The sequence below is a fragment of the Mesoplodon mirus genome, assembly GCF_964341445.2.
Source record: "Mesoplodon mirus genome assembly, chromosome: 2".
In the NCBI taxonomy this organism is placed as follows: Eukaryota; Metazoa; Chordata; class Mammalia; order Artiodactyla; family Ziphiidae; genus Mesoplodon; species Mesoplodon mirus.
Window position 1 is genome coordinate 214770476 of NC_138977.1, and position 24398 is coordinate 214794873.

The 24398-nt window shown below is 49.3% G+C and overlaps 1 protein-coding gene across 4 annotated transcripts in view; it reads right to left on the reverse strand.

The window, feature by feature from the left end:
- Nucleotides 1-24002, reverse strand: part of AFAP1L2 (actin filament associated protein 1 like 2) — a 100109-nt gene extending 76107 nt beyond the window's left edge. For all 4 annotated transcript variants that reach the window (XM_082611586.1, XM_082611584.1, XM_082611585.1 and 1 more), the window contains exon 1: nucleotides 23941-24002. In XM_082611586.1, the coding sequence (XP_082467712.1) occupies nucleotides 23941-23956 (16 nt within the window). In that variant the 5' untranslated portion in view covers nucleotides 23957-24002. The remainder of the gene's footprint in view (nucleotides 1-23940) is intronic.
- Between the last annotated feature and the right edge of the window lie 396 nt (nucleotides 24003-24398).

Here is a 24398-nt window from a genome sequence, read left to right on the forward strand (position 1 = left end):
ATGTCTGGAAAAGTCTGTAAGGGCTCAAATGTGTTTTCTGCAACATTGCTCAGAAGGTGCTTCCCAGGAAACTGAATCATGCTTCTTCTGGGTCTTCGCTGGTGCCACACCTCCCATGTGCTTTGTCCCTATTTGCCAGGAAGCATTTCAGGCAAGGAGGTTGTGTCACAGCAGCATCAGAGCCTAAGTCAAGGGAAAGGACCTTCAGAATGAGGATACAAATCACCAGGGGTCTCACCACCTGCTCAGGGACTGCCTGCTGGCAAGGAACATGAAGGAGCATTCTTCTTTACATTACTCATGGGATTCACAAGACAAGCTGCTTGTGAATCTCTCTTGTCTGAATGCTAAACGTTTCCAAAATAAGCACCAGCTGTGTCCTGACACAGGAAATTGACTGAAACTTTCAGTCAACTGGGTACAAAACCGTCTCATTACTACTGAAGCTTAACCCTTACTTTATTAATCCTCACCAGTCAATAACATTGTAGACACCTGGATGGAACACAGTAAAGGCTGAAACAAAAGTAGAACACACACTAAAATCAGAGCTTACCAGGACAAACTGAGAAGCTTTCTATGAAGAAATATTAAAAGTACTGTCATTGTCTTCATTATCCCTAGACGCCAGGAGATGTACAATATAAATATCTTCTAATATGATGAACTACAATTTCTACATGAGAAAGGTAGAGTCATTCTCCATAAAGCAGTGTTATTTTGCTTTTCCTGCAAATGTACCATCTTCCAGATTGTCAGAGATCCCCGCTTCTAAAATGGTACCTGAAATTAAGTTAGCCCCAAAAGACCAAAGCTAAGGGCCTGGAAGAGAAGTAATGACCCCCACTTCCCAGCTTCCCAAGACACTACAGTCCAAGAAGTTCTCAAAGAAAACTCACGGAGGAAGAAGCTTGGCCTCCAGGTCTACAGGGGTGTTCTGGCCACCATGGAAGACAGAGAATACATTGCTGGTCATCACTAAGAGGGTCTGGGCCAGTGAGCCCCAGACCCACCAACCTTGAGGAAGCACCTGCCCCTGGCATGGCCTGGGCCAAGACATGAACCAGATGGAGAAGGGGCTACACCAGCTATGCCAGCGATACAGACACCCCCTGTACCAGCTCCTCTGCAATGGTGATGTCTGACACTAAGTTAGCAAAACTAGGATCTTCAAAACCAGGTCACACTGGCCTAAATATCCTATCTTTCCACAATAAAAAACAAAGGACAAGTCATCTACCACCCAGTGGAATAGTTAAAACTTTGGGAAAATTTTCCCATAAAACAAACGTCTTTAGGGGGTGATAGGAAGACAGATGAAGAGACAGACAGACATTTTTTCCTTCAGTGGAAGTTCTGAAATATTGACTCAACTTGGATTGCATTTTTACTGCCACTTCCAGGCAAAATCCTTTTGAGATTTCTTGTTCTGCATGGGTTTACCCCACATTCCTACAAGTGAATGCTTCCAGGGCGGTCACAAGATACTCTCTTAATCCCATAACCCCCAAACCCCGAGTGTTTGATGAAGGCTGAGGAAGTGAAAATTAAGTAGGTCTTTTCCTTGAGTAAATCAGTTCCCTTGCCTTAATACCCCCCAGAGAGTGGAAATCAGCCAAGGTCAGGAGAGTGAGTCTGCCTGGGAAGAGATGATTTCATTGATTGGGACTTTATGGGGCTTGTATGTTTTATGTGGCAAATACTTTTGCTACCCTTTTGCAAGGGCGGGGGGCGGGGTGGGGGAACAAAACAAAAACTCCATCCCTGGCAGGGATCCTGAGTCACACAATCTGGGAAGGGAATGAAGTCCAACCTCATTTCCCTACTGTCTGGAGTCTCAATGGCAATTTAGTTCTGGGGGTGGGTGACAGGGTTTACATCCAAGAGGCTTCCATTCCAAAGTGTGGGGCTCTCCTCAAAAGGCTCACTCACCCTGATCATTCCATGATGAGGGAGCAGACACTGGCTCCAGGGAAGACCCTGAGTGAATTCACACCACACTGCCCTGGACAGTCTCTCCATTGACAAGGCACCCAAGAGCACCTGACCCAGAACTCTTTAAAGACAACACTGTAGGTGTCTTGTCTTCTTTCTGTCTCAAGGTTACCTGTCTCACATCTACAATGGGAATGCAAAGCTCTAGCTACCCTTATAGAATTGTAAGGTGAAATAAGATAATTCACGTAACACATTTGTTAGAGGCATGGCAATGAGAACTCTTCTTTACTCTGAGCTTCTAGGTGGCAGGAACAATATTGGATATGACTTGCACAATCTCTGACTCTGCACTATATATAGATAAGGGTTTAATAAATGCTTGTGGTGAGTGGGTTTTTTAAAAATTAAGAGTGAAGGAACATGTTACAAACCTACAAAAATTAAAGCAGTGTGGCAATGACATGTGAATGGACAAACAAATCAACGGAAAAGACTAGAGTGTACAGAATAGGCCCTAGTATATACAGTGATTTCGTTTATGATAAAGACATTGAGAAAGAAAGATTACTGAAAAACACTGTTGGTACAACAGGGTAGCCATCTGGAAAAATATACATTTAGACCCCTATGTCATACCTTGTGAAGAACTTCAGATTGTTCAAAAACTTAAAACATGAAAAATAAGATCACAAAAGTGCTAGAAGAATGCATGGCTGGTGGGAATGTAAAATGTTATGGTCACTTTGAAAAACAGTCTGGCAGTTCCTCAAATGATTAAACATAAAGTTACCACATAACCCAGAAATTCTACCCCTAGGTATATACCCAAGAGAAACAAAAATGTATCATAAAAATTTATATACAAATACTTATAGCAACATTATTCACAAGAGCCAAAAAGTGGGAACAACACAAATGTTCATCAATGGATGAATGGATAAACCAGGTGTGTTGTATCTATATATAGACATGCAATGGAATATTATTTGGTCATAAAAAGGAATGAAGTACTGATAACGTGCTACAACTTGGATTGAACCTTGAAAATATCATGCCAAGTTAAAGAAGCCAATCACAAGAGTCTGCATATTACGTGATTCTATTCATATGAGAGTCCAGAGTAGGAAAGTAGATTAGTAGTTGCTTAGGGCTGGGGGGGAAGGAGAGAACGGAGGATAAGGGGGTGACAGCTAAAGGGTAAGGGGTCTTTTTTTTTTTTTTGAGGTGATGAAATGTTCTAAAATTGACTGTGATGATGGTTGCAGATGTCTGTGAATATAAAAAAATACCCCACTGAATTGTACACTTTAAATGGTAAATTGTATGGTATGCAAATGATATCTTGATAAGGCTGTTAAGAAAAAAAAAGAAAAAGATTTTTTAAGTAGAATTTTATGGAAAGACTTTCTAAGTACCAGCAAAACCCAGAGCTATAAAAGGAGATAAATTTGACCGCACACATACAGAAAAAATTCTAGTTTAAAAAAATAAACATAAAAACAAGTCAAAAGACAAGAAACTGGGTGGTGGGGGTAGGGGTACAATTTTGCAGCTCATATCCAAAGGGTTAATTTCCTGAGGCTGGAAGCACTGAGATACCTACTCCCAGCCCAAGGCCAGAAGTCCTCACTGGCTCTACCTAACTCTCCACCTCATCTTCTCTTTCTCCATCATCCCTTCTGATCTGGTTACAGGAGGAAAGCAGCAGATTGAGGGGGGGAACCAGGGTCAAGTTCAAGGGCTCTAGCTCTTCATCTCTCTTAGCCTCGGTCCCTCTAGAGAAACATGCTCTGCCCTAGAAGGACTAAACCCTCCAAAACCTATGATCCTTTAAGAACTGCAGTGGGCTTTGCAAATGTATCAAGGGGGAGGGCCATCATCCCATAAGTCACCTTCTAGAAGGCAGCATTTGAGAGGTGGAATCATTCACTCTGATTATTTGGGACCTTTCTCAGCAGCCATCAATCCCATCCTTTTCTCTGTTTCTTGCTGCCTCCAGCCTCTCCATTTTCGCGGCTGTTTGGAGCCCTCCTTGCTGAATCAATGGCATCTTGTCTGTGGTCTTGACCCAGCTCCAAGTGATGAACCAACTTCATTGGGAGCGTCTGCTGAGGGCTCTCTGAGAAGGGCCATTGTTCCCCCCACACTTGTCCAAAGCCTCCATTTAGGGACGGCTGTGAGCGTGGATGGAGGACATTCATCACCGGGAACATTTGCCAACAAATGAGAGACAGCTGTTGGGCTCGAAGGGTGCGTGGCTGAATGTTGCCTGCGGTGAGATTTATTTTTCCAAATGAGAATATCCTCACTTGCCTTTTCTTCTTCCAAATTATAAGAAATGGGGGAAATGCTCACCTTCTCCCTTACCTGTCAGAATCCATGGCCACCCCACTAATCATACAGCATGCAAGGCACCATGGTAGCACATGAGCAAGCAAGGCCTCCCGCACAGAGCGTGCATACACTGCACACACACCTGCCTCCAGGCCCACGGGGAGAAGTGGCTGGGTCATGCGAGCCGTGCCCTCTGGCCAGGGATCGGGCCTCGCCTCTCCCGACCCTCCATGTGCCCACAGCAGTGCTGGGTCCACACACTCAGCAGGGACTCCTGAAGGCTGGCTGAGAGAGGCAGATGGGAAACTGGACTGAGACTCCCGGGAATTACCAGGAACAAAGCAAATGCCCGCTTATGTGCCAAACATTCTGCTGTCCATTTTAGGGGCTGTAAAACTAGCCATGGGGACAAGGCAGGGATACGAGGAACAGAGACGCACGTATGCCAGCCCAGGGAAGTGCTGACTGGACCCCACGTGGAGTCTGAGCATCTGGAGCCAGATGTGGTCCATGGAAGCTTCCAGAGGCAGGGGTGGTGATGAGGTGGGTGTGAGTGGGAAGGGAGGAGGGATGGGAGCACACGTTCCCTGTCATAAAGAACAGCAGAAGCGCAGGTCTGGCCAGGCCAGCTGAGGATGCAACAGGCAGGCAGGACACCTGGAAGCCAGGCACACAGAGAAGCCTGCTTTTAGGAAAGGCTGTTTCATCAGCCAGGGCTCTCCTCAGAGACAGCTAAGCCTCAGCTGTGAGCAATGTTGGGGAATCCTCATCCCTGTCCCAAAGGGGTACACCAAGAGGGTGGACTGCAGCTGGGAGACTCAACACCCCATGTAACATAAGATTCGAATGTGGCTGCCAATCAGGTTTGAAGCCATTTGAGGATGGAGATCATGAGCTCGATCAGGCTCCACCAAGCTGCAGAATGCGCTGTAGGGTCCGACGGAGCTGGGTTTGGATCCTCCCAGATTGGCTGTGAGCTTTTGCTTGGGTTGCCTCTGGCCTCAACGGCTGGCTTCAATTTCCTCCATCCACAGAATAAGGATAATAATATTTACTGCTGGATTCCTGCCTCCCTGCCCCCATGCCCAGTCCCGATTCGGCAGGCCTAGAATAAGATGAAAGTGTCCAATGGAAAAGCTCTGGGAAGCCTTTTATTAACATTCTCAGCTCAGCCTAACTCAGGGGAACAAGCCTCTGCATTCCAGGGGACTTCTCCCACAGCAAAGCAATGACAAGAATGTCACTGAAAGATTCTAAGATGCTTCTCCTATCAAACCCTCCCAGGTATGCAGCTCCCCCCAGGGAGGCTACAGGTACCTGGGGAGGGGGAGAGGAGGGATGTGAGGGGCTCCCCACCACCCCCCAGGAGGATGTAGGGATTAAATGAGAGGGTGAGAACAAAATGCCAGGGGAGAGAGGCCACTGCTGAGCCCGTGAACACGGCCAATACCAGATGTGGGCAGCGAGACTTACACTCGGCTGAGAGTCTGAAAACTCGCCTTCTGGTAGAAACAGCTTCCTAGTCGGTAGTGACAGTTAAGTTTAAAGGCTCAGGCCCTCAGTTACCCCGTGGGGAAAACAGCTATCTTAAGATTTCTGACACATCTCACTGGGATATTCGTGAAAGTTGAAAATGGAACATACACTGAAATAAGCAGTAGAAGATACTGGTATTATTATTTTTTCATAATCACTATTATCACTCTTGATGCTCCACTTAATATGGAGAAGACGGCAGCATCTGCAGAGCAGGGAAGATGAAGAAAGTCAGGGTTGACGGGTGGGGGGCAACCGCCCCAGAGAGAGGCAGTGCTGGAAGTCACGAGAGGTCCAATGCATGTGTCCCAGGCAGCAGCTGCCAGGAAGCCAGGGCTTCCCTGGGCCCAGCAGGACCCCACTGCCAGGCCAGGGAGCAGCAACCTGGGATGAGGAAGCAAAATATACCCCGCAGCAACGTGGCTCTGAGCAGATGTTCTCGTGGGGTTGCAACTGGTAACCAGGCCATGTGGACCCCGGTCCCGTGACTACAGGGGGCTTATCACCCTCCTCATCTTGTAGATGGGCACTTGGCACGGAAGCGTCCACTGCCTGTGGGACTGAAACGAACTTCACCAGCCTGACCGAATCTCTTACTGAGACTTCACTGCTGACTGTGATCCCACATCTAATTGCCCATCTCAGCAGACAATCTCAGACACGTTCCCACAATGACCCAGAAAGCCCGCCTTCTGGGGAGAGCTGAGAACTAGTCAGGGACAGTAGCAATGCCTAAGGAAGCACCATGGACTGCCCTTTGCCTGCTATGCAAATCCCAGTCCAGCACTGAAATAACCACCTTTCATACATGTTCAGTACTTTTCAGTTTTCAGGGCACTTTCATGCATGGTTTTCATTCATCTTCCCAACAAGCCTGGGACAGGAGTAGAGTGATGATTATTACAGATGGAGAAAACTGAGGCTGGGGTGACAGAGGACTAATGAGGCACAGTGTCCTCATACCAACGGGTTCAGAAACAGGAAACAGTCAGCTTGCCCCTCCCTCACACAGCCTTAGTGGCCACACTACTGAAAGCAAAGGTTTTAGGCATCAGAAAAAAACATGGCAGGGGCTTCCCTTCCCTGGTGGCGCAGTGGTTGACAATCCGCCTGCCAATGCAGGGGACACGGGTTCAAGCCCTGGTCTGGGAAGATCCCACATGCCGTGGAGCGACTGAGCCCATGTGCCACAACGACTGAGCCCATGAGCCACAACTACTGAGCCCGTGTGCCACAACTACTGAAGCCCACGCGCCTAGAGCATGTGCTGCACAACAAGGGAAGCCACTGCAATGAGAAGCTGGTGCACCACAACGAAGAGTAGCCCCCATTCACCGCAACTAGAGAAAGCCCCCGCGCACAGCAACAAAGACCCAACACAGCCAAAAATAATAAATAAATAATACAATAAATAAATTTATTATTATTTTTTTTTTTTGCGGTACGCGGGCCTCTCACTGTTGTGGCCTCTCCCGTTGCGGAGCATAGGCTCCGGACGCACAGGCCCAGCGGCCATGGCTCACGGGCCCAGCCACTCCGCGGCATGTGGGATCTTCCCGGACCGGGGCACGAACCTGTGTCCCCTGCATCGGCAGGCGGACCCTCAACCACTGCGCCACCAGGGAAGCCCATAAATTTATTTTTTAAAAAAAAGAAATAAACATGGCAGATCCATGGCAAATACAGAGCAGTACCTTGTTTCACCACCACCTACGGCCCGTAACTAGCCTTTTGGGGCTCTGACCGTGTGCTGAACCTGTGGAGAAGTACAGGATTTCACTCAGTTCTTATAAACCTCTAGGGAAAAGGGTGATCAGCCCCTTTCAGATGAAGACACCGAGGCTCAGAGAGGGCAAGTAACTGCTCAATGTTGCAAGTATCCAAGCTGGATACGAAGCAGGTGGGCATAAACCCTGCCACTTTTGACCATTATTATATTCCCTGCAACCTGCACAGTGGGGGAATAAAGCATTCAATGCCTCTTAACAGGGAGAAGTAATTCAGAGATGTTAGGTGGTTCAGAGATCAAACAGCTACTTTCCTTCCCTGGCTTTGCCTGGTGGGAAGGATGCAGGACCATCATTCGGGAATCTCAGGCAACTGTCCTACACCTGCCACCAATGAGCTGTGCGCCTGCGGTCTTTCTCCATGCCCGATCTCACCCTCAGAACCCCCTTCAGTAAAGTGTGGAAAACTGTAATAGGCCTGTAGCACCTCAGTTTCTTCAGAGAAGTACGAAGGAGAATATTCTTCTAGGATGTGCTTAGATTTTTGCTGTGGAATAGAAGACTGGTGGTAACCTACCCATTTGTAAGAGGCAGTGGGTGACTGGGAAGCTAAATTCCACTGCTTGTAAAGTGCTCTCAGAATATGACCAATTTTGGCTTTGATTGTAATAAACATACTATATTTCGAAAATCTTAAAACAAAAAAAGAATACAACCCAAGCTTTCGGCTCTCCCGTCTCATCTCTCACCACCGTCCCACTGCTGACTCTGCTCCCAGCTCCCAGCCCCTAATCCATATCATTCAAGCTCTTGATGATCTCAGGACCTTTGCACCTGCTGCTTTCTCTGCCTGGAACTCCCAACCCTGGTTCTCCATGCAGCAGGCCCCTCCTCTTCACTTAGATCTCAACCCAAACGTCATCTCCGAGAGCCTCTCTGTGACCACCTGGCTGATACTGGGACTGCTCCCTCCCCCTGCCAATTACTCTCAAAACATGCTGTTTTTCATGTTACTACTATCTGAAAGTATCCTTTATTAGACCCATTAATACCATGCCCAGCTTTAGCTCAACACCCAGATGACACCTGGCATGTGATGAAGCTCAAAAAATGCCTATGGTGTGAACACCTGGAAATTCGCCATTACAAAGGGCTATTTACACACATCAGCAAGTTCAGTAAAAAAAAACCCACCAAACCCTTCTAATTGGAAAGGACCCTGGGGCTGACACTTGCACTTAGGAGAACAGAAATGAAGATCTACATTGTTCCAACACTGAGGTATACACATTCCAGTGGAGCCAGGAATGGGGAATGCAGGGCAGAAACTGAACTTGGTCAGTAAATGGACAGGTCAGATGAAGAACAGCTAGAAGAAAAAGACATCAGTGCATGAGAAAGAACGGTGGGAGAACAATCAAACCAGCAGAGCCAAGATCAGGGGTTTTTCCATTTTCTGAAAACCTTAAGCTTTATTTCCTGGCTTTTACACATAGCTGGATTTGCTTCTCCGCACCCCCGGCTGAGCCACACCTGAAAGACTCAGCTCTTCTGCCCACGCTCACGAGACCCCAGGCAGCCTCGCAGAGCACACACTGGGCAGAGCAGAAGCAGGCAGTGGTCTCCCCGGTCCAAATGGCTCTACCACACACACCTTTGAATCTCAAAAAGACTTAAAAAAGACAAAGGAAAACAAGTATATTTCAAGTAGGAATACAGGTGGAACAAAAAATTTCAGGGGCCAACTCTGTTCAGATGAAATAGACCCCAGGTCTGCTCGTGGAGAAGCAGTTGCTCTCGTCTGGATGCACCGATTTTGAGTGAATATTCCCATCTCCTGGGTGGAGAGAAGCAAAAATGAACTGCTGTACAGAGTCTAGCAACTTCGTGTCCAATCAGTCAGGTACTGGAAAAATCCAATTCCAATGTCTTCGACTCAATCTGATAAACCTTTGGACACAGCCCTTGGCCGTGACCTGTGTGTACTTATTAGCAATCTGAACCCAAAGATGACACCTGGTGCTCAGAGTAGCTGGAGGTGACTGAAAAATAACACAACTATTAAAAGCCAGCTCTATCATCCCACGCTTATCCAAGGGTGGGTTACAAGCACCCCCTCCCCTCCTGACCACGGCAGGCTGCTAATCACCACTACAGCTCTGAAAAACACATTAACTTTGGTGTGAATTGTAAGGGTGGTCTATTATCACAACCTCACTGGCAAAGGGTCTTGGACAGCCCAGCACTTAACAGAAAGAAAATGGCCTCCCCATTACCTCTTCCCCCTGGCGGGGGGCTGCCGGGAGATGAGTGCCCACCCGACTCCCACCTCTCCATGTCTCCACCGCACACTGCACGTGCTGCCGGTGTTTCCATCACTACGCCCAATTCTATTTCAAGTCAGATTTGTAGGCTTCTGGCATCAGCAGCAGACTATAAACAAACTCTTACAAATTCCCTTTCCTGGGCTTCCCCGGTGGTGCAGTGGTTAAGAATCCGCCTGCAGACGCAGGGGACACGGGTTCGACCCCTGGTCCGGGAAGATCCCACATGCTGCGGAGCAACTAAGCCCGTGCGCCACAACTACTGAGCCCACGTGCCACAACTACTGAAACCTGCACGCCTGGAGCCTGTGCTCCGCAACAAAGAGTAGCCCCCGCTCTCAGCAACTAGAGAAAACCCACGCACAGCAACAAGGACCCAATGCAGCCAAAAATTAAATAAATTAATTTTAAAAAAATTCCCTTTCATGCCCGTATCCCATTCCCCACTACCAACAGAGATGACATTCTCTCCATTATGTACCTTTTTTTCTTGGTATGTGTTCCTGCTCAATGTGTACTGCTTTATGAATTTCTAATGGCCTGAACTGCAATTGTCAAAAGGGCCCTTCTGCTTCCTACCTTTCAGTCAGCACTACGTCGTAAAGAGCCATCTATGTTTCTGGACAGACATTTAATCCATTGCTTCCACTGCTGCATAATTTTCTAGAATGTGCACCTGCTGTCATAGTTCACCTAGACACCAAGACCACTTCCCGCACTCCACCACCAAAAATAACGCTGCAAAGATCATCTTCAAACCTGTCTGGAGTGGACCCATGCAGAAAGTTCTGAGTGTTCTGAGAACACTTGGCCTCCTGCAGCCCCTCACTTCCGCCAGCCTACTGGGCGGTTGTTTTGGCTGGTTTGGCTCTGAAAACTAAAGGAGCCCAAGCAAGCGTTTCTTCAGGTGCTCGTTACCGTTCCAGAGGCTCCTTCACCTGTAAACTCCCATTGACACCCTTTACTCACCTTTTCTATTGAGATTTCTGCCTTTTTCTGGCTGATCTGCCAGAGTTCCTTGAATATTCTAAGTGTTAATCCCCTGAAGCTTTTAGACAGCGTAAATCTCTCTCTCCTTTCTGCCAGCTGCCTATTACCTTTGTCCGGAAATCTCATTAATGAACAGAAGCCCTTAACTTTGATGCAATCAAACTCAGAAAACAAGGACAGCAACCATTTCTCAAGCACACAATCCTATACATGAGCACTGACAATACACCACCCGTGGAGTGAGGTGCTGTGGACACAAAGAGGAATAATGGCTTTTGACCCTTGAGCTTTCACCTTCCTGGGAACATAGACTTTCCATCAACTGTAACATGACCATGGCCATGGAGAGTCATGCAAGGTGCAGTGAGGGGTTAAAGTCTTCAGGGGGTCAAGGTTAAGGGTGAGTGAGCATTGACAGATAAGCCTGGCAGGCAGCCCTGAGTGGAGAACATTCCAGGTCAAAGGAACAGCATTTGCAAAAGTCCAATTTGGGTAATCACGAGGAATCCAGTATGGCTGGGGCACAGAACAAAGGGATAAATAGCCATAGGGGCTGGACAAAGAGGCATGGGCCACTGCAGAAGGAGCTCAGATTTTTTCCAGTGCCGGACAAGGCAGAGCACATCTCCCTGCTCTCTGCACAGCCACTGGAGAGTTGCTTTAGCCACTGCCTGCACTCAAGGTAGAGGGCCTGGTTCAGGGACCCTAAGAAATCTGGGCTCAAGAAATCTGGGCTCACACGTAGCAAAGTATTGAAGTCTAAGAGAAACCCACAGAATATTCTAGGAAGAAAAGGTTTATGAGCATCCGAGTTAAACTACCAAGGTGGTAAGAGACACCCATTGGACAGGTCTGGACTGTCTTGAATGAAATGAAGACTTTCCTTCCTGGCCTCAGCCGGAAGCTGCTCCGCTGCTGCTCTTGCCTTGGTGAAAGTTCTCAGTGACAGAATTCCCCAACTGCCCAGTGTGCTTGTGCCGGAAATGTACCTAATAAAGCCATTAGTGACAGCGGAATCTTACCCAAGACCCCACCAGGATCTCTGCCAGCCAGCTGTTTCCTCCTGAATCTAAACCATTTTCACACTCAGTAATGGTAATGTTTTAAGAAAGAAAAGAAAAAAAAAGCCATTTGTAGAGAATATTTTGCTCCAAGCTATGTGACTGGCCTTATTTTTTCCAGCCAGAGAAGAAATCCATATGCACAGACACATGGCAGCCAAGGATGAAAGCACAGAGCAGCGTCGTGCAAGATGCAGTGAGGGGTTGAAGGCTTGGGTTGGGGGTGGGGTGGGGTCGAGGTCAAGGTGTCAAGGCTGAGTGAGCCTTGACGGATAAGTGTGGGATCTGGGTGTCAGTCCACCCCAGCAGAACACGTCCTCTGAATTCTCACGTTCTCTCTCCCAAGCTGCCTCAACCTCCCCAGGGCAGAAAAATAAATCTTGTTGTAGGCCACCAATCTTATCCTTTAAGGGCATTAGGTAAATAGCTTTAGGAAATTTCAAGAAAATGGGGCTGATTGTCGCTGACAGCTCTTCTCCAAGACACACACACACACACACACACACACGTGTCCCAATCATGCCTAATGTCTGTGAAGTGAATGAGTTTATCAGCTTCTTTCCGCTTTACTGGGGCCCCACCCGCTAGGTATGTTAAGGGCTGCAAGGATGCAAAGAGGGGGGAAGCCAGACCCCCGACATCGGTGCCCCCCATGTCCCCCAACTGTCCAAAGGCATTTTCAAACACAATCCCCGCAACCACTTTTGCTCTGAGATGACTTCCGAGTCTATTGCTAGGGCCAGGGAGGTAACAAAGTGCCCAAAGCTGCCTACACACTTTAGAGGCCTCCTGCTTAGGACAAGAGGCTCCCACCTGCCAGCTGCCATGTCCGCGTCAGGCATCCAGCTGTACTTGAGAAACGAGGCTGAAACTGACCTGAAACTTGCCCTGGTGCGTGGGCTCCACATTCTCACACAGAGAATGCAGCCTCCTCTGTCTGCTCGTCAGTCAACAGCATCACGTCGATGCCTCCCTGCAGACTTGAGAGCACTCGGGGCCCCTACCTCGGGGTCAGAGAAGCAAAAACCCCACTCACTCATGAATTAGAGCCCCCTCCCCCAGTCTCTTTCAGTCGTGAGTGGAGACCTGGGGGGTAGGGGCACGGGAGACAGTCATGCTTCCAAAGGATTTGATCTCAAAAGCAACCGACTAAATTCTCCCTTGGAGAACAAAATGACCTTTCCCACTCTCAAGGGAACCAGTGCGTCGAGAGCCAGGAGCGACACCTGGATCCCATAACTCTCCGAGATTTGCCCCCAGCCTGAACTGTTTACAATTACACGCACCAAACCAGCATCAGATGGGCGGGAGATGGACACTTGCCCACGGGGAAGCCAGGAGGTCAATGGGAAAAAATTATTTTAGTCAATGTTGAGCCTTCATGTTTGGAACGTTTATCCAAACTGTGGCGATGTTCTCATGCTCCCCCTGTGCAGATGCCAGGCCTTCCTCTGAAGCTCATTTCCAGGGAGCTTGGGATGGCAGTGGGAGGAGCCCCACCCAGGGCTGAGACTACTTCTTCCAGCCCTCGGAGGTGAGCAGGTCACAGGGCTGTTTAAGGACTAGCAGAGAGAGGGCAAGAACTCTCCTGGGCGTCCTAGTCTCTGTGACTAGTCACATTAACCCGCCCTAGGTCAGGTGGGATGGCTGGCAAGCTTTCATGGTTAGCAAGTGACTTGGACCCTGAGGGTTGGGGAAGGTGACCGTCTTTGCAGCAGGCAGTGTGGAGTGACACTTTCTAGGGCCTGATGAAGCAGCAGGGGCTGCACCGAACAGACTTCACTCAGGCCTCCTCTTCCAGGAAGGAATGAGCTGCTCCTTGTTGGGCTGGGAGCGTGCCCCGTTTCCCACCCTGCCTCTGAGGTCATCAGCTCCTGCTGGGGAAGCCTGGAGTTCTAGCCTTGGCTACTAGAAATAAGAGCAGAGACCTGGAGGCAAGGGGAGGCTCTCTCTTTCTGGGTCTTTCTGACCTTAGGGTCCTGGGGAAGGTCCTTTTTCTAAAGATACAGGAGACCTGAACAGAATTGACAGAAAAAAAAAAAAAGTGAGAAAGTGTGAGAAAGTCAAGAGGAAGAGAATAAAGGAATGAAAGGAGAGAGCAAGGGTGGGGGAGGGAGAAAAATAGAGAGAGAGAGAGGACGTTGAATGTACAGAAGAAGGTGTGAGCCTGTGTGCGCCCAGGAGGGGTCTTGCAGCACCTAACATGCACTCACACTTGCCGGAGCTGGTTTTGTCATCAACCTCACCTGCTTTGCCACAGTCTAAGTTTCAGGGCACCTGGGACATTACTGACTTGAACCAGAGAAAGGCTTTCACGAGTCTCACCCCAGCTCAGGTTGCCGGCAGTGGCTCTCTCAGGAGACCCTCAAGGGCTTCACACACCTGGAACTGTCACCACGCACTAGACAATGGCACCGGACCGTCAAACACACCATGATCCTCAGCCACAACTCCAGAAATACCATCCACAGAGACCCCATCTCCAAAACAGGCTAAAAGACATGTATCCAACTCTGCCATGACTGTCATGGCCCAGCCGCACTGCATCAGGCACTCGAGCAGTAGGTGTGAGGTTGTTTGGTACCTGCTGCCTCTGTCCAAGCTCTGCCACATCACCACCCTTTATTTCCTTCCACTCGTGCAGGAAACTGCCAAGCAGAAGCCACAAGGGGCCTCTGTTAATGGAAGTACCTAGTGGTGGTGTCCATCTTCATTTCTTCAAAGAAAGTGCTAGAAGGGGATGCCACAAGAGGCCTGATGATGCAAAGCACAGTAGGGTGGTGACCATCTCAGGCTCATAAGATGTCTGGGATTGTAAAAGAGTATTTTCCCCCAAGGAGACCCAAGAGCATGAAGATGAAGATAAGATGCCCCCAGCAAACCTGCCACCCAGTAAGTCCCAGCCCTGATACCAGGGACACCCAGCACCCTCGGAGTTCCTTCCCAAAGGCCCATATTTGAATTTTAGTAAATCAGCTCAATATGTTCTAGGATTGTGGGTATTAAATAAGTCAGTGAAATCTCCAAACAATAAGCTCATTCAACACAATCTTTCTTCTCCCCCCTTCTGGGGACTTGAATATAGCTAACATGAATAAATCCTCTTGTGTAAAAACTGGGAGAGAAGAAAAAGGGGGGTGGAGGGTGGAAGGAAATGGCAGGATTCCCACTTGTTGGTCTAAGAGGATGGCTGACAGTCCTCAGAACCCCCAAAAATGCCAGTACGCCAGGGTAGCCTGGGGAGATGGTGGTAATCGTTTGCAGTCTGGGGAAGGAAGTAGCTGGAATTTCCCCACCCGTGCACTCCCAGCTTCTCCTCTGCAGCCCTCAAACTAGAATTCAAACTAGTACTCATGTTTGTACTCAACCTAGAAGTGGGTCCTTGGGCTGCCCCAAACCTGGCCCTTCCAAGGTGGACCCTCCACAAGCCAGGCCTGACCCTGCATCAGGGAAGATTCACTGCAAATATGCACAAAAAATATTCCCTACCTCTACCCCGCCCTCCACCACTGTCCCCCAACAGAGTTGAGAAAATTAGGACTAAGGACTGCAAGTATTCTATTATTATTCTGCTATTACTCAGCAACTCTTCCTGAATACCCCAAGAACAGGTAGAACAGACCTGCCTCTGTGGGTAACTAGTGTCCTGGACACATTTATGATTAAGAAGAGTTGCATGTGTGAAATTCTCCAGTGTAATTCATGACTGAAAGTTATCTGGGCCCATATGGTCCTCAGGGATGAAAGTTCTGCAGCCTTCCAACCCACTGTACTTAATGAAGATGAGAAGACACACAGTCAGCTACCCGGGTCATAGAGCCAAACACAGTTCACCTGAAGAACAAGACAGTTTGACTTAGAGTTTGAGTTTCTGGGAAATGGGAACCACTAAGCTCTTCAGATTCCATTAAGACCACCAGAATGATACTTCCTCATTCTCGGGGGATTCTGCATCCCGTCTCCTGGACTGGTGAGCAAGGGCTGCTGCTGCTCGTGCATCACAAGGCTTTTCCCTGCCTGGAAACAAAAGGGCTGATCCCTTACCTCACATGGGAATAGGTGCATTATTTTGCTAAATCATGCATTCTCCCCCCACTCAAAATCAATCCTAGCTAGCACAGACACGCAGGATTGCCAAAATCAAAAGGTCAGCCAGGAAATAATTATGGTGTAGACTCAATTCCAATTCAATAACTTCATTGGTGAAAAAAACAAACAAACAAAAAAAAAAACAAAAAAAACCAAACCTTGCAGCATAAAGCCTGCCAAAGTCAATACATTAGATCCATGTGTGTGTAGCAGCAGAGTTCCCAGGGTGGGAACCCAGAGCTAATGCTTCAATATTCCATGACCCTCCTGGGCACATCTGCTGCCTGGGTTTTAGGAGACCTGCTTTTCCTTTTCTCTAAATAGAGGGAGAGCTTCCACCATCACCCTGTCTGTGCCTCACAGATAAGTCTCTTGCGTTTAGCATACCGTCACATAGTCATTTTGTTTTGCACCAAAATTCTTCACTGTCTTCTGCTGCACCTCCAGATGGCTGCAGGCATGACCACACCAAGACCTCAGATGCTATTTACAACCTGTGATGGCCAACCACACGCTTGATGGATTCTTCATCTTATACCACAGTGTCACAAATGGCTAGTGTTTGTTTTAAAGTCAGCTTTCTGGAGGTATAATTTACACAAAGAAAGAAAAAAACAAAAGTGCTTCCCTGTTGGCTGCACAGCTCTAGAACTGTGTGACCACCACCACTATAAAGATGCAAAAAAATGAAGATTTGTATCATTCTAGAAATTTCCCTCCTGCTCCTTTGTGGTGAACCCCTTGTCCCAGCCCTAGCAGCTACTGACCTGTTTCCCTTTCCGACAGTTTTGCCTTTTCCAGAAAGTCACATAAATGCAATCATGCAGTGTGTATAGGCTTTTCGAGTCTGGCTTCTCTCCCTTAGGATACTGGTATATATCCTTCGTGGTTAGTTGCAAACGGCTAGTTTTTAAGCTTTGGACTTCTGCTTTCTGGTTAAAGAGACGAAATAATTGGCTCTAGTTCGTCTTTGCTACGGAGCAACCACATGTTCGATTTAGAGCCTTTTAATAAAGCTGAGGCCTGGGAACAAGGTGACCCACCATCTCGGGTCTGCCCGGGACTAAGGGATTTCCTGAGACTTGGCACTTTCGGTAGCAAAACCAGGAAAGTCCCAGGCAAACTGGGACAGTTGGTCACCCTCTTTGGGAAAGACACCTCCACAGGCAGGAATGCACATGGCCCCACTCAGATTCCTTCTGGGAGCAGCAGGCTGCTCTCTCAGAGCTAACAGCTAACCATCCTTCCTCCATTTAATCAGGAGCAGAAGGCCAATTTGCAATCTGCTGGGGCACAGCTCACCACACTCAACAGGCCTGCTGCTGTCTTTGATATCCCTGCGAGGGGCTCAAGGAAGTGAGAGGAGAACTCAGGGGCCTGTTTAGGAAACAACAGAGCAGGGCTTCTGTTGCTGTCGGTGCCCCTCCCTGCTCCTCCCTGGAATTTAAAGCCCACGGAGAGACAGGACGTGAAAATACAATACGCTGGGCTCATCTGGTTCTGCACCAGTGCAGCACGACGTCCAGGGTAACGCAGGCTCCGGCATTTTCTACACATTCTCCCTACTCCCTCTCCATGGAGTTTTTCGTTAGTTTGTTTTGAGACCAACTAGGGAGAAGGTGAGAGCCAAGTGACAGAAAATTAGTAGAGAGCTTGAAGTTCCAGTTAGAATTTAAGGGTCTCTCCTATATAAACGTACTGAGACAGCAAAGAAATTCCTTGCCCAGCTCCTTTCCAGCTGACCTCAAGGGGATTACACAGATGCTCTGAGAAGCTAGGCTGCCTGGGAACGGGCTGAACGTTCCCAGCTCAGAGCTCCCAATAGCTTCGTAAAGCATGTGATGGGCACAGCTGGTGCCCAAATTAACGGTGAGGAACCACCCAACCCCCAAGAAGGCAGGAACTGGTGGGGCCAGGACCACATCACCGAAGTTTCAGGGTATTTGCTCCCCTGAATTAATACATTGCCCCTTACAAGTACAGCACAGAAGCTCTTAACAATTATTCCATCAAGCAGCAGTTAGTAATCATTAGCCTCACTCGTACAGGTGAGGAGACAAGGCCCAGAGAGATTAATTGACTTGCCCAAGGTCGCACAGCGAGTTAGTGGCAAAGGCCAGATTAGAACCCTGAGCCCCGGAGTGCCCAGGCTGGCGCCCAGCTCCACGAGATCCCTCAGCCATCAGTCCAGAGCATGGGCAGAGCCAAGTCTGTGCCCTCAGGAGCCCTGGAGGCCGGGTGAGCTTCTGCAGAGGGCACAGGCAGGCTCATACTCACAGGCAGAAACCTGCAGCATCCTTCTCTGTACCACCAGACAGCAACACCCCTGTGCTGGAACAGACAGAAACAAGGCTCAAGTCGGGAAAGCCAAGGGTGGCCACTGCTGGCTTGCATCTCCACTTCCGGAATCTGGCTTTGAGATCATGCCTCATTTCCCTTTGTGACCGAGGGCTGCTCCTGAGGGCCAGAACCTCAGAGAGGAGGCACTCCTGTTGCCTGCAATTCATTCCTTCATTCATCCCCCCTGTCATGTCTCAGACACTTACTATGTGCCTGGCAGTGCACTAGGGGCTGAGGGGGAGGGATCCTTGGAGGAGAGAGATACCCCTGTCTTGAAGGGGCTTCAGGGGAGACAGACATAGAGGCATATAATGATAAGACAATGTGACTTTAATTCAACAAACAGTTTTTGAGCACTTACGATGTGCTACACCTAAAATAGTGAGGGAACGCAGAGCAACTCAGGGGAGGCTTCATGGAAGAGGAGCCATGTGGGCCAGGTCCTGAAGACAGAGGAGAGTTTCACTGAGTGGCTAATCCCTTCCTGGCTAAAAGGACACTGATAAGGAATGAGCCTGAAAACGGCTCCTAGAACTTCTTTCTAAATAAGCCCTTGCTGTTATTAGAACAGGAATCTACCCTTTAGAAACTCACTTCTCAGGGATCTCTTATCTTGGTTGTGACTTGCTGAGCTGTTGCTTAATCTCTTTCGGCCTCAGTGGATCTGTCTCTCAAATGGAAGCGAATAATCCTGCATTTCAGAGAGTGGCTCCGGGCTTTGGAGACACGTTCACACAAAGGTCCTTGAGAAACAAATTCCTCGCATGTCCGATGGCGTTCTCTTTCCCACCAAGGCTGCCGTTCTCCACTCTCAACAGGAAATTGGTTTTATTTATAAGAATCACAATCCTAAACTGGAGTTTGTTGGGCTGCCCACATTCCCTCCCTCATTTTCCTCCCCTCCTCAAGACATAGCCTCCCTCCAGAGATTCCTCAGCAACCACAGAGCAAGTAGCATTGAAGAGTGCTTGGAAAATCTGATGGACAAACACTGGAGGTTGTTTTCTAGAAGGGGAAACGGAGGCCTGGAGAGCTCAGCATCTCACCTGACCAAGGAGATCCCCTGGGACTCCCGGTTCCCAAGCTGCTGCTTCTTCCTTGCACCCTGACTGTTCTCCCTTCCATTTCAGCCTGGGTTCTGGGCAGATGTGCCATCTTCCCTTGGCTTGGGGAAAGTCTCCCTTCTCTGGATGACAGAAGTCTTTAGAGAAACATTTCCCATCATTAAAGGGATTTGGAAGAAAACTGGCACAGCTTCCTCAGCTTTGAAGCTCCTTGGCCCCTCCCGGCCCTTTAATGGTCCTTGGAACCAGCCCAGTTCCCAGAGCTCCCGCCCCTTCAGAAGACGGGAAGGGCCCAGAGCAGAATTCCCCCACCCCTCCTGGCCTTTCAGCACCAAAGGTGACCTCTCAGTATTTGTTTCAGACCATTTCATTGCCAAGGCATCAGGGGCTCCCACACAAAGAGCTTCAAAGTCAGGAGGGCTTGGGGTCAAGTACAACCATGAGCAAACCCTGAGCTTAGGATTCTCAAGCATCATGTTGGAGATTGTTTTTCAGTAGCTTCCCCACAGCCTTTTAAAGCCCATGCTTCAGGTGAATTACATTAGATTTCTGTAGGTATCACAAGATTTGGTTAAACCACATCATGTAAGTATGGAGGGGGTATCTGTTTCACTCCACACTTGCTTAGTTTTCCAGGTGAGGAAAGTGTTATATAATTATCTTTTTTCAATGGTTCTCATTGTTGGCTACACACTAGAATCACCTAAAAACACGCTTAAGCCGAACCCTTAGACCAATTAAATCAGAATGCCTTGGGTGGGGTCTATGCATCCGTATTTTTTAAAGCTCCCTGGATGTTTCCCACATGTGTCTAAAGTTAAGACACTCTGCTTTAAGCAGAACTTCAACTGGGAAAACCTGAGCTCCTAGACATGGAAAAACAACATATTCAGATGATTCTTCTGAAGGTGAAATGAATATTATCAATCTGTTTATCTCTTTTAATTAGTTTTCCTTTTTTGGACCTTCCCTGACCACAGATCTCATGATTCCCACATAAGCTTTCAAGTATTTTTACTGGCTTGACTCTTCACAGCTCGTCTCTACCTTCCAGTACCCTAGAACCAAGTGCCCTCTCCCGAGAATCAGGTGATATGATTCAGAAACCAAAGAACACAGGAAAAGAATGATACACTTTCAACCAATTACTGTGATCCAAATTAAAGTGACTATCTCAACCTTGCATGTTTGTATCCAAGTGTGACGCAATTTCAGGAAGCTTTGGCATGGACTTCCGAGTGCAATACCACAGATAGAAGGTCAGTTGCATTTGGCCCTGGACACACTCACCAGCTGGAAGAGGAGTAGGAACCAGAATCCTTAACTACAGTGTGTGAGTTCAGCCAGTGGGCTTATGCACAGTGATACAAGGATGCCCTTACGAGATTCATAAATATGTAAACACCCAAGGATGGGAACCGTCTCAACGTACCCCGCAGGGCTTAGCACAGCTCAGTCAACACCAAAGAGATTCACGTACAAGATACAGCAATTCTACCATTACTTTCTAGGACAACTCATAAAAGCTCCACCTCTCTGGGGAAGACACCCTCACCTACTGCCTCCACCACCACCTTGTTTTTGCTTAAGAGAATCATGGCTGTCTCCAGAATGGCTTAGAAGGGATGAGGAGAAAGCCTGGAAATGTTTCTGCATTACACACAGGGTGATATTCCAACCACTCTTTACCTCTTACAGAACAATGGAAAGTCAGCCCAGAGCCTAAAAATGATAGGCTGGTTTTGGAGATGCACAATATGTGACATGTAGGCTGGGGAACGTGGAAAACGATTTCTCCTACATGGACTGATTTGTGAGATTTACAAATGAGAGAAAACATTTTGAGAATCTGGAGATGGTGATGAGGCATTCAACCTATTTGGGGGGAGAGAGAGCTCAAAACTGGGAATTTAGAAGCATAGAAGGAGACATTTAAATAACAAATTTTAAAAGTGTTACAAACAATTCTTTACAATTTTTACCTATGTTCTGAGAGCCCAAGTATATCTTGCTCTTCCATTTAATTTTGTTGTTAAAACCACCATACCTAGTCATTCCATAATTATTCAATCTTACCAAAAAAAAAGAAAAGGCTTCCCTGGTGGCGCAGTGGTTGAGGGTCCGCCTGCCGATGCGGGGGATACGGGTTCGTGCCCCGGTGCGGGAAGGTCCCACATGCCGCGGAGCGGCTGGGCCCGTGAGCCATGGCCACTGAGCCTGCGCGTCCGGAGCCTGTGCTCCGCAACGGGAGAGGCCACAACAGTGAGAGGCCCGCGTACCGCAAAAAAAAAAAAAAAAAAAACCCTCACTCTGACAAGCAAGAGACTACAGATACTAGTTAGAGTTGCACTGGTTAATGGAAGATTGGGTCCAACATGCTTAATTTTGCACAGATCAACTTTTCAAGTCAATGACTGTTCAAAGCACAACTCAGCTTCTCCAGTGAATGGGGAATTCTACATCCCTGGTGAGGCGGGGGATCCCCAAATTCCCCGGCTTAAAGGTCTAGTAAACATATTAGTAGCATTCATCAGTGAAACCTGGAGATTTTTCTCCAGAGTCAAACACTAAAAGATGAGCTGGATTAGCCTCTGCAATCCAGATAATTCTCAGATGTATTCACTTATCACTCGCTGTGCTTGATTTACTGCACAATGAGGAGGCAGATACATGTGTTACCAAAAACATAAACACTTTGAAACTAAATTTCCTTCAGTTGGCAAAAACCTCTTAGAGATCTTTGAGGGTGGGAGGATGTTAAACCCCCAAGAGGAAAAGATAAGTAAGAAGACTTTCTCAGGTTAAGGGCCAAGTCAAAAGCTATTAATACAGAAACCTTCTGATAATAACTGGGCATTTGGAAAGACGACACAAAATCTTATCATTTGCCCTAGCTCAGAAAGATTAATATACTGAATTGAGAAAGTAGCTTACACCAGGACCTTAAATCAGCAGCTAACACAATTCAGGAAGGGCAGACTCTGAGCTGGAAGTGGCCCTCAGGGAGGCGACTCAAGTCTCGAATTCCCTGGGAGGGTCCCTCCCAAAGGGCGGAGGGGTCCTAGCGGGGTGGGGAGCAGCAAACTGCCATTTTAGAAGGAGAGGGCCTGTGGCTTCCTCAAGTGTTCTGAGACTACCGAAGCACACATTTGGGCACAAAACTGATGTGATCTCAGCAGAATCTGAGACAAAAAACCACCCGGTTAGAAATGTGAGAGAGGCTCCAGGGAGGGCTCACGGAAAACAAAAAAAGAAAGGCTGTCAACTGATTTAACTCGGTCTCCGCAGCTGGTTTCTGTGCTCCTGGCAAAGACCCTTCCTTTCCATGTGAAGCCCTGCCCAAGATTTAGTTCTTTCACCCTCACCTGTAACCAGGTGACCCAAATAAGGAAAATAAGAAAGAAAAATCAAAAGATACAACTAGTTTAGGGGACCAAAGCTGAGCCCTAAAAGTTTGTCAGTTCAGAAATGAGAAACCACTGGAGTGAGATTCCTTGGGAATCTGAGCGGTCTCCTTTATTACTCTCTCCCAGGGGGAAATAAATATAGAAACAGTATTTCCTTTTGCAGGTTTGGCAGAGACGAGTCCAGGACGAGATGTGCAAGAAGCTTTGCCAAAGGAAAGGAGTTGGCGGAGGGGTCCCGGGGGGTCCCCGCAGCGTCATGCTTAAGGGGCAGCTCTTTAACCTCCTTTTCCAGACGCTGTGCAATCCGAGGCTTCTAGACTCCAGTCCCGGCGCTCTAAGCACGGGAGCGAGTCGGGCACAACCAGCACACCAGGGTTTGGCCGAGATCCCCGGCCCAGGCCAACCCCAAAACTTGCCCAGCTGATTACAAGCTAAGCCCTTGGGCTGAGACGCGCTCCACCTGCCGGGCACCCCGCTCTGCCCCCAATCCCTGCACCTCGCTCTTGCTTGGGGGTAAAGCGGCGGAGAAGGGCTCGGAGAGAGAGTTTACCGGAGCGGCTGAACGACTGGGATGGCCCGACCAAGCCCGGAAAAAAGCTGCGCGCCCACCCCCAACTTACGCCCAAGCGCATCCCCTCGCAGGCTTTCTCCGGGTGTGCAAGAAGCCCTCCACTCCGGCTGGCGCCCGCTCGAGAAACCCCCAACTACCTGCCCCTTTGCCACCCAAGCAGCCCCGCACTGTTCCGACCTCACTCGGGAACTCCTCGGCCTCGCTCCATCTTTCCGGGGCGACCGGGGCTTAGAGGGTGGGTCTCCAAGCGCACCCCGGGTCCTCCAACAGGTGAGAAGCCTCGCCACGCCGACCCCAGCCCTCCGCGCCTGGGAGGATCAAAGCGCCCGGGCCGCAGCCGCCACCTAGGAGTCCGCTCTACCAGCCCGCGGCAACGCTGTGGCCCGGGTCTTCGGCCCAGATCCGGGCTGGGCGGGGGCAGCCGGCCTGGCTCACCTGAGCCCCGGCGGGACGCGAGGCGCACCTGGTGACGCCTCTCGCTATCCCCGGCCTTGCTTTCCGGCGTGGCGCGGGGCGAGTAGGTGTTGGGGGCGCGCCGGCCCGGGACCCGCGTCCTCACCTTTGAACCGCTCCATCTGGGCCGCGGCGTGCGCTCCTCGCGGCTCGGCTCCGGCGCTGCGCTCTCTGCGCTCGGCTCCGCGCCCAGGGCTGCCGCGCTGGCCCCTCCCCGTGAGGTCACGCTCGCGGCGGGACCTCCTGGCGCGCCTGCCGCGCCCGGGGCCCTCGGACCCGGTCCCCTCCCGGCGCGCCGGCCCCGCCGAGGAACTCCGCGGCCGGCCCGGGGGGACCTTCAGCGCTCAAGTCCGTGCGCGCCCCGGGCCCCACTCCTGCGGCCGCGGCCACTTGGCAGCTGCTTCACGTCCCGGCCCCGGGATGGCGGGAGAGAGACCGAGACATGCCCAAACCCTGGGGGAGGCCCCGGGGAGGGGCGGGCTCGGGCGGGCCTATGAGAGCCGTTCTTCCAGCCGCCGGGCTGCGAACCCACTGCCGAGAGCGGGAGACTGAGGTCTCGGTCGG